General features: G+C 47.2%; 1 protein-coding gene across 1 annotated transcript in view; it reads right to left on the reverse strand.

Annotated features, from left to right (window-relative positions):
• The window catches only part of CDH1 (cadherin 1), a 92,817-nt gene extending 81,959 nt beyond the window's left edge, over positions 1-10,858 (reverse strand). Inside the window, exon 1 of the mRNA XM_081215237.1 lies at positions 10,646-10,858. Coding sequence (XP_081071363.1) covers positions 10,646-10,697 — 52 coding nt within the window. The 5' untranslated portion in view covers positions 10,698-10,858. The remainder of the gene's footprint in view (positions 1-10,645) is intronic.
• Between the last annotated feature and the right edge of the window lie 295 nt (positions 10,859-11,153).

The raw sequence follows: 11,153 nt of genomic DNA on the forward strand, positions 1-11,153 counted from the left end.
CCAGCCTCATGCCGACCCGGTGACCGGATTGTAGAGTCAGAGCAGGGGTTAGGGCTCCATGATTCCTATTACCATCAGGTTTGAATACCAGCCTTGCGGTGGCTCACTAACACCTGGGGCCAGAAAGGATTTTACTCTTTAATTACTTCTTTTTAACTTCAGGTCTCCATCGGTTCGTGAGTCTGCAAATCAATTCACTGGGCGGGACCCCGCCCCCCGCCCCCCGCCCCCGCCCTTCAAAGCTTGTTTCTCCACCTTCCAGATGGGAATAATAATCACCGAGCCTCCCTGTGTTGTTGTGAAGTTGTCATACAATTAATAAGACCAATGTTTGCTGCACCACAAAAGCTCGATACAGAGGTGAGGGATAATAATAGTTAACAATAGGTGCCAGGCATTAAAAGTTACTGTGCCACAGCAGTGAGAGGCCCACATACCGCAAAAAGAAAAAAAAAAAAAAAAAAAAAAGTTACTGTGCCAGGCTCTGTGCTAAGCATGACATTAACCATCTCATTTAATCTCATCTCAAAACAACACAAGAGGGCTTCCCTGGTGGTGCAGTGGTTGAGAGTCCGCCTGCCGATGCAGGGGACATGGGTTCGTGCCCCGGTCCGGGAAGATCCCACATGCCACGGAGCGGCTGGGCCCGTGAGCCATGGCCGCTGAGCCTGCGCCTCCGGAGCCTGTGCTCCGCGACGGGAGAGGCCACAACAGTGAGAGGCCCGCGTACCGAAAAAACAAAACAAAAACACAAGAGCTGTGTTATTATTCCCATTTGATAGACAGACAACTGAGGCATAAAGAATTTGAAGCCAGTAGGAAGTGATAGAGGACTGGAACCCACCTCCCTCTGATTCCAGAGCCCCTATTCTATTAACTTCACCTCATGTGACCCCACAAAATCGCCAGCTGGAGCTGCGGTTTTCAATTTGTCCTTTAATGTTGACTGGAAGAGATCCATTAGAGATCACCCAAACCTTTCATTTGCAAATAACTCTTTCAATGTCCCATGCAATGGACACCATCTTTCCCTTTACCCTTGAATCATGATCAGAACTACAGCACGTGTAAAAAGAAATGGTAATTATGTGATATGATGGGGGTGTTAGCTATGAGTTAGGTATGCGTTAGCTAAGTGTTAGTTACTATGGTAGTAATCATTTTGCAAGATGTGTATCAAATCAACATTTTGTACACCTTAAACTTACACAATGTTATATGTCAATTATATCACAATAAAGCTGGAAAAATACAATAACAAGAAACAAACAAACAAACAAAAGCACTACAGTGTGTGGAGTCAGCCACTCACTAGCTGTGTGACTTTGGGCAAGTCAGTATTTTCATCTGTATAAATGGGTCCTTAGGAACTAATATAAGAAAATCACTAAGCAGAGTGCTTGTTGCCTGGTAGCAACTGCTCAGTAAGTGTTGGGTGTGGAGATTGTTCTTTGGAACGGACCACCCCCCTTGCTCATGGGGAAGACCACGTTTACAATATTTCACCCAGAGCTAAAAGTGAATCTGAGCCCATTGAGGCTACTTTCTCAACTCCAGAGGAGACGCACTGTCTTGAACCAAGACACTGTTTCAGCTCAGCCCAGCCACCACCCCCCAACCTGTCCCCTCCACACGCCCAGGCCATTTGGATTTCTGCATCTTGGCTCTCTCTCTCTGCCTCATCCCACCAGGAGACTTTGAGGGAAAAGGCTCCAGTATTTCCTTTCCCACTGAGGCTCCTGCAGGACAGTGCATTAAGCAAGAAAATGGAAATACAGAAAGAGGTATTTCCCCCATGGAGCGGCTTGTCCGTTTATTTTTTTTCCCCTCAGTTATGTAAAAATTCATGTTTTATACCATCACTCGGCCCAGGGAGACTTTAGGGCTTTGCTTTCCTCCTCCCAGCAAGCTCTGGCCTTGTAACTCCACGGCGGCTCTCATCGACTCCTCCATTACGCTCTGATAATTCAATAAAAAGCATCTTAGAAAACAGTTAGGGGCAGTGAGGACAGGTCAGGCATGAGCTCGCTTCAGACTTCTCGGCAAGCCCTTCTCCAAGCTCCAGGGAGCAGGCCAGGAAGGGCTGCCTGCCCTCAGCGGTCCAGGGTGAGCCAGGGTGAACAGAGGATGCACAGGGGTTTCCTGCGGAGACAGGGCATTGTGTGGCCCTCAGTGAACTGCCTCAATTTCCTCTTCCATCAAAAAAGGATACCTCGTTGTGAGGATCAAATGAGCAGGTGAAGGTGAGCCTCTGCTGCCTGATCTCAGGCTGATGGAGGGTTAAAATTCCTGCTCTGCCACTATCTGGGTAGCATGTCCAGTCTCAGTTTCCTCACCCATAAAATGAGGATGTTGGCAGCACTTAATTCACAAAGTTCGTATAAGCGCTTCCGTGAAGTTAGCTATTAGCACTCTAGGCTCAATACATTCCCCTTCCAGTTCCAAGCAAAACTGTGAGCCCCCATGGAGCCTCCCCACCCCCAGGCTCTCCTTTTCCCAGCCCTGCAGTTAAAGTCTCTTAGGCTATCTCTGGCCTCTGCTTGGAAAAACTCTTTCATGGGGGCTGTTTAGTCTTTGAGACCTTCCCAAGGTCATTTGCATTTTAAAGAGAGCTCTGGGGTATAATTCTTTCAAAGGAAGGAAATCTTTGGAACCAGTAAACTCTGCCCAGGGTTCTTAACCTGGTGTCTACGGATGGGCTTCATGGCGTGAGTGGTCGTGAAACCCCTGAGATTGTTAGCAAACCTGTTGGTGCAGGTGGTAAGGTCCATTGCTTTCATTAGCTTCTCAACTCGGGGAAAGAAAAATCAAAATCTTGGAAGTTGAGTTCTCTCTGAGGGCCAGTCCAGTGTTAATGGTAGAATTTCAGGCATTAACCAGGGAAAGAAATGTTGAACGGAGGCCTTGCAGGTACCATTCTAGGTGGATGACAGACCCTACTACCGCTGGTGCTAACCGGGCTTCCGTCATTGGCATGACCAACACCAGATTTCCTTATTGCCTGCAGGGTGTGTCTCTGATGACTTTCATTTCCTGGGTGTCCTGGCAACTGGTCAGCTTGGAGGCTAAAGATTAACTCCCCAGGCAGTCCTGCTCCTTTCATCTTCTGGCAAAGGGGTGGTAATAAAGGCACTCAGACTGGGAGGGGCACCCCTCCCCCAGCCTCAGCCAAGAGGAGCCCAACCCCCTAGCCGGCTGGGGAGGAATCCCAGGGAAAGTGGAATTGCTGGGGATTGCAGCCAGATCAGACTCCCCATTGTGTGGGGAGAGGAGGCTCCATACTAGCTGCTCCTGGGGGCTCCTGACACCTCTGCTGGGCCGGGCTGCCTGCCAGCACACCGAGGAGGGAACTGGATATCCCACTTCAGCCTCCTGTTAAAATGTGGTAACTGATAGGGGTACCGCCCTTTGCAGCTCAGCCACTCACGTCTGCAAAAAACGTTTTTAGGGCTTCCCTGGTGGCGCAGTGGTTGAGAGTCCGCCTGCTGATGCAGGGGACACGGGTTCGTGCCCCGGTCTGGGAAGATCCCACATGCGGCGGAGCAGCTGGGCCCGTGAGCCATGGCCGCTGAGCCTGTGCGTCCAGAGCCTGTGCTCCGCAATGGGAGAGGCCACAACAGTGAGAGGCCCGCGTAAAGCAAAAAAAAAAAAAAAAAAAAAAAAAAAAAAAAACGTTTTTATTTCAAACACAAGGAAAAATAGTATAATGCACACCATGAATAGTTATAATGAAACACCATGTATCTATCATCTAGTGCCAACAATTATTTTTTGCAATTTGTATAATTTTATAACATGTGAATGTTGTACCAAATCATATTTGGTATGATTGTTTCATATTGTTTCATATTTTCATCCCTTGTTTCATATTTTCATCCCTGAGTTAAAAAAAAAAAAAACCTAAGACTATTTTTTTAAAAGTAGTTTTAGGGGGCTTCCCTGGTGGCGCAGTGGTTGAGAGTCCGCCTGCCGATGCAGGGGACGCAGGTTCGTGCCCCGGTCTGGGAAGATCCCACATGCCGTGGAGCAGCTGGGCCCCGTGAGCCATGGCCGCTGAGCCTGTGCGTCCAGAGCCTGTGCTCCGCAACAGGAGAGGCCACAACAGTGAGAGGCCCGCATACCACACACAAAAAATAATAATAATAAAAATTAAAAAAATAAAAGTAGTTTTAGGTTCACAGCAAATTTGAGTAGGAGGTACAGAGATTTCCTAAATACCCTCTCCCCAACACATACATAGCCACCCCCATCAACATCCCCCGCTAGAGCAGTACATTTGTTACAACTGATGAACCTACACTGACACATCATAATCACCCAAAGTCCATAGTTGACATTATGGTTCACTCTGGGTGTCGTATGTTCTATGGGTCTGGATAAATGCATAATGATGTGAATCCGCCACTGTAGTACCATACAGAGTCATTTCACTGCCCTAAAATCCACTGTGCCCTGCCTGCCTATTCATCCCTCCCTCCCCGCAAACTCCTGTCAACCACTGATCTTTTTACTGTCTCCAAAGTTTTGCCTTTTCCAGAATGTCATGTAGTTGGAATCACATTACATGACATTTTGGAAAAGGCAAAACTTTTGGTATGCCTTTTGCAGGTATGTAGACTTTCAGATTGGCTTCTTTTACTTAGTGATATGCATTGAAGGTTGTTCCATGTCTTTTCATGACTTGATAGCTCATTTCTTCTTAGCGTTGAATAATATTCCATTGTCAGGACGTACCACAATTTATTTATCCATTCACCTACTGAAGGACATCTTGGTTGCTTCCAAGTTTTGGCAATTATGAGTAAAGCTGCTATAAACATCCATGTGCAGTTTTTTGTGTGGATGTAAGTTTTCAACTCCTTTGGGTAAATACCAAGGAGCATGGTTGCTGATTGTATGGTAAGTATACGTTGAGTTTTGTAAGAAATTGCCAAACTGGCTTCCAAAGTGGCTGCATCATTTTGCATTCCCACTAGCAATGAATGAGAGTTCCTGTTGCTCCACATCCTCGCTAGCATTTGGTGGCTCCATTCTGGGCATTCCAATACATATGTACCCTTGCATTTTTATTTTTGCAGACCATTTTAAAGCAAATCCCAGATAACGTAATTTCCCCTGTAAATATGTCAGTCTGCATCTCTGAGAACATGACCATCATCCAATTAAGTAATAATGTCTAATAAAATTCACAGTTCCTGGGCTTCCCTGGTGGCGCAGTGGTTGAGGGTCTGCCTGCCGATGCAGGGGACACGGGTTCGTGCCCCGGTCCAGGAAGATCCCACATGCCGTGGAGCGGCTGGGACCATGAGCCATGGCCGCTGAGCCTGCGCATCCGGAGCCTGTGCTCCGCAGCGGGACAGGCCACAACAGTGAGAGGCCTGCGTACCGCAAAAAAAAATAATAATAAAAATAAAAATAAATAAAAAAATTCACAATTCCTCAATATTATTTAACGGCTAAAAAATGTCTTTTTAAACAATTTGTTTGTATCTGGATTCAAGCATGAGTCACATTTTGCATTGGGCTATATGTCCCTTGAGTCTCTTTATATTTGTAAAAGTCTCCCCATCTTTTTTTGTCCGGCTTTTTTTTTTTTTTTTTAACTTTTGGCTGTGCTGCGCGGCATGCAGAATCTTAGTTCCCCAAGCAGGGATGAACTCTGCGCCTCCTGCGGTGGAAATGCAGTGTCTTCCACTGGACCGCCAAGGAAGACCCTTGTCCAGCTTTTTTGAAGTATAATTGACTGCACAAGTTTAAGTATACAGTTTGATGTTTTGGCATATGCAAATACTGTGAAGCCATCAGCACAATCAAGAAAATGAACAGATCCCTTTTGTTTGTTTCTGTTTTGATATAATTCCAGATTTACAGAGTTTGTTTTTTTTTTTTTTTTTGGCAGTATGCGGGCCTCTCACCGTTGTGGCCTCCCCCGTTGTGAAGCACAGGCACCGGACGCGCAGGCTCAGCGGCCATGGCTCACAGGCCCAGCTGCTCCGCGGCATGTGGGATCTTCCCGGACCGGGGCACGAACCCGCGTCCCCTGCATCGGCAGGCAGACTCCCAACCACTGCGCCACCAGGGAAGCCCCAGTTTGTTTGTTTTTAAGTGGCATTTATTTTTTAAGATACCTGGTCATTTGTCCTGTTGGATATCTTGCATTTTGTATATTGATCAAATGCAACCTCATGGTGTCACTTACCATGCTGCTCTCTCCCATATGTCACGTAAACTAGATCTAGAGGTTTGATTTGATTCAAATTCAATTTTTTTAGGCAAAAATATTTCATAACTGGTACTGAGTACTTCCTATAGCATCATATCAGGAAGCAAGAAATTGTCTGGCTGACTCACTTTTAGGATACTAAGATTCAGTTGGTGTCAGCTGATCTTTCCAGAATCAAGTTCTCCATCAGCCTTTCACCTTGTGGTTTTAGAATCATGGATGATGGCTGTCCAGATCCATTATCTCATCAGGGAAACATTTATTAAGCGTCCCTATGTGCCAGGTACTCTGCTCAACAATGGGGACACAGAAATAAACAAAATATGATTCCTGCCCTTAAGAAGCTCATATGGTAGTGAGGGATGCAGACAGGTAAACATTCATCCACTTATTTATTAAATATTTACTGAATGCTAACTAGGACCAGGCATCATGCTAAATACCAGTAATTACAATACAGTGTGTGATAAAAGTGATAGCTACCATTTATTGGAGCTCACGATACTCTAAGCAGTATCAGTCTTCGTACAGCCCTTTGGGTGCTCTCATTACATCCATTTTACAGATCTAGAAGCAGAGGCTCGAGAGGTAAAGAGATTTGCCCAAGGTGACATATTAAGTGACAGAGCTGGAATTTGATGGGTTCAAAGCCTCTTCATCTCCATGCTATACTGCTGAGATCAGGGCAGTCTTTTATTTCCAGGTGCCATTTGAAATGAGAGGCAAACCTTGCTTAATTTAGCAAGAAATGGTCTGTCGAGTTGAACTGAAATTCCAGACCCCGGGGTAGCCAAGAGAAGATGGCGAGAGCATAGCCTGAACTACTGGTTTTTCAGCCAGGCTGGAGCTTCTAGTACATGATGGGTAGTTCGGGGATAACGATAAGAGCTGGAACCAGAGGGCTGGGTCCTGGGTCGAATCACTTGGTCCTCCAACCTGCCCACAGAGCAAAAGGTATTCTCCCCATTTTGCAGAGGAGGCGACTGATGCTCAGAAAGATGAACAGCCAGGTCATGGCAGGGGCAAGCTTGAGGCTGGTGCTCTGGCTCCAAGACCAGTATGGCAAAATGGTTCCCAGCACAGATGTTAGTGCCTTGCTGCCTGGGTCTGAATCCTGCTCTTCTACCTGCTAGTTCTAAGCCTTTGAATGAGTCACTTTAAAGCATCTTTGGACCTCAATTTCCTCATCTGTATAAATGGGGATAATAATAGCACCTACCTTGTTGGGTGGCTGTGGAAATTACGCGAAATAACTTAAGTAAATGTGGCAGACTAGAAGTCCTAAATAAACATTAACTATTATTATTTCCACATTCCACGATGCTCAGGCGCTGGGGTTCTTACTGAGAGGAATACCTGAGTCCCTGAGTGCGTGGGCAGCAGGATTCCTCCAACCTAACTCTCACTCTCTCCTAGACTCACTGAAAGAGAGGGAGCCCGCTGCCATGGGGCTCCATGGCTGGCTGAGTGCCCTCTCTTGGCACAGATACCTTTGTACCTGGTGTCTCAAGATAAGGCGCTACAGAATAGCTACAGAATACAGAACCTCAAGATAAGGTTCCACAGACCTGTGCTTCCTGCCTCCCAACTTCGAGCAGAGAAGGCCTCATCCCTCCTCTCAGAACCAAGGACCTGTCCACGTGGTGGGATGGATAGAGAAAGCTCTTTCCAGTCTTGCGTCCAGGTTGGACAAGACCAACCGTTTCCAGGGTCAGCAGCCAATGAAATCACTCTGTGTCAAATTCAGCCTGGCCCCAAGTCAAAGAAATTTAGTGACAAACAACTTATTTATTTATGTACCAAATTCCAGGGGGTAGCTAGAACACAGTGTAGGGAACTGACCTTGTCACTTGAATCTCTTTCCTTCCCTAAGTCTCAGTTTCTTGTCTGTAAAATGACTCAGCTGGCCTGTAAGGATCCTTTATTTTTCTTCTGCCTCTAAAAACTATGACTTTGAACGTCTTGAGATTGAGTCAGTGAGCACTGTGTGAGTGTGCGTGTGTACACGTGTGTGCTCACCTACTTGTGGGTTCATGAAAGGGGTGCATCTTGGTCTTTCTAGGCCCAGCAGTTCTCAGCGAGAGTCCAAGTTTTGCAGGAAGGGAACGTAAAGCTGACCAGTCTCGAGCCAGACTGTGGCAGTCGGAGAGAGAGAACTTCCTGCAGGGGTGGAGACCAGCAGAGCAATAAAACCTGGGCAAAGAGCAAGGTTTCCACTGCAGGCCTAGGAGAAAACTCCAGAGTCCAAACTCAGGATGGGGCTGCCCATAATTTTCTAGAGAGACTCTCCAACTTTTCAGGAAGCAGTCATTCATCCACTCATTCATCCATCCATTCATTCATTTGATAAACAATCACTGGGTACCCAGCTGTGCCTAGTGCTTTGCTGGTGAGGGAGGTGTCTCCCTGCCCTGAGAGGGCTTTCAGTCTGGTGCAATAAACAGACAAGGGAACCAGGTATTTATAATCCAGGGCAATAAGCAAGGATGATACTAATATTTAACAGTGATGGTAAAGCATGGGTACCAGGCCAATCAAAATGAACACCAGCCATTAACACCAGGGTAGGGTTCCCCAGGCCTCCTGCTGTGCCAGGCTTTATCCTTTTGGTTGTTGGGTGGTGAGGAGGTGTCGGGGTGTGGGAGGGGCTGGGGGTTTGGGGGGCACTTGAGGGACTCAGGGAAGCAGCTGATTACCAACTGATATGAAAAAACTTCAGTACTGTATTTTAGCCAATAGAATTGCTATATCAGTGACCCTGGCTGGAGGACAGCCCTGGTGATAATGATTCAAGATTAACAAGGCCCATGATGGGAAGGCACAAGGGACTCAAGGAAGGCTTTGCAGGGAAGTGACATCTAAGTTGAGTTAGCCAGAGTGTTCCTGGCAGAACCTGGGCAAAAGTATTTTCCCAGTGGGAGGAGGGCTCAGTATTTTCAGGCGGTTCAGTCTAGCTGGAGGCGAAAGAGGCGGGGAGATTAGACCCAACAGGCAGGTAAGGAGAGTGTGTGCTGTAGGGTTGGGGGAGGGGGCTGTGTTAATCATGGTCAGTGGCTTGGACTGTGTCTCCAGAGCAATCGGGAGCCACTGCAGGGTTTTAATTAAGATCAGGGGAGTCACCTGATCCAGTCTGCAAATCCCCCAAGTGACACCAAGGAATCCATTTTTCCAAAGACAAGAACCAAGGCTCAGGGAGGTTAAAACACCTATCAGATGTCATGCCGCAGGCTGGACATGGCATAACTGCAACTGCTCACTTCTGGATCCCCTTCCCTATTGAATACCATGTGCATCAGAGGCTGCCCCTTTGTGTAGGGAGCTATAGAGTTCATAAAGCGCTTTTTACAGAGCACTTTCCCACCCATGCTCATTTGACTTCCCACCACAGCACCGTATTACAATGATACCGTTCCCATTTCACAGGTGAAGGGACTGAAATACAGGGAGGTTTCAAAATGTAATAAATAGTGAAATTTTGACTCAAACCTAAACCTTGAGACTCTTGTCCAATGATCTTTCCCCTCTACCATGCTGTGTCTTGGCATTTGTATTGATCACTTTGGGTTATAAATGCCGGAAACATAAGTGCCTAAGCAGAAAAAAGGAATTTGGGAGCTCACATACTAAAAAGTCCATGATGGATGGACTTCAGGCATGGATAGCTCCAGGCAGTCAAATTACATCACCACAGATCTGTCTTGCTCTGTCTTTGCTTTCATCTATGTTGATTTTCTTCTTGGATTCTCTTATCAAGGCAGAGACAGGCTGCCAACCTACCACTTTAGCAATCCCAGCCACAAAGTACCAGACTTTTCCAATAGGTACAGCAAAAGCCTCAGGTTTCACCTTTATGCCTTGACTTGGCTCATGTGCAGACATGAACCAATCCTGTGGCCAGAGAGATGGCTAGGTGGTTCTGATTGGCCAAGACTAGGTCATGTGTCCAGCCCTGGAGTGACGCAAGAGGAGTCAGCCTTCTGGGACCACAGGGACTAAGAGTAGGGGAGGTGTGGTTCCCTAAAGAAAAATGATGGTGCTGTCACCTAGAGAAGAGCAAAGAGATACTGGGCACATAAAAACTAACATTCAGGGCTTCCCTGGTGGCGCAGTGGTTGAGAATCTGCCTGCCAATGCAGAGGACATGGGTTCGAGCCCTGGTCTGGGAAGATCCCACATGCTGCGGAGCAACTGGGCCCGTGAGCCACAACTACTGAGCCTGCACGTCTGGAGCCTGTGCTCCGCAACAAGAGAGGCCACGATAGTGAGAGGCCCGCACACCGCGATGAAGGGTGGCCCCCGCTCGCCGCAACTAGAGAAAGCCCTCGCATAGAAACGAAGACCCAACACAGCCAAAAAAAAAAAAAAAAAAACTAACATTCAAGCTACATCATGATCCTTCAGCATCAGGAGGAGGCTACTCACCTAGGGGAGGGTGGTCTTCTCTGACCAAGGAGCTCAAAATGGTGGCAGGCATGGTCTGTCTGGAGCCTGCTCCTTGGGGCAGGAACCCTGCTCCTCTGCAGAGTTCCACCTTTCAAGAGCCAGCCAGCGAGCTCTAGTGCAGCTTGGAGCCCCCAAAGCCACTTCCTTTCTTCTGAATGCCAAGTTTTGGTCTGTGCTTCCTGGGGCTGGGGTTGGAGGCTGGGTTCCCTGCAGATGTTCCTCTTAGTAGACAGAACTTAGTCATGGTATGACCTAAAATTTTTAAAAAGGATAAAAATAAAATTTAAAAAGCCGAGAGCCCAAAATATCCTGGCTATGGATAGATACTGGGGCCAAGTTTGCAATAAATTCTCCCCACTTGTGAGCCTCTCTTTCCCCCATCCCATCCCTGGTGAGACTTGTTGCTGTGCTGTGGTTTACACTGCAAAACCACCCCAAAGGCAGAATTGGGTAGTGCTTAAGAGCACAGACTCTGGAGGCAGGCTGT

The sequence above is a fragment of the Mesoplodon bidens genome, assembly GCF_964165515.1.
Source record: "Mesoplodon bidens genome assembly, chromosome: 18".
NCBI lineage: Eukaryota > Metazoa > Chordata > Mammalia > Artiodactyla > Ziphiidae > Mesoplodon > Mesoplodon bidens.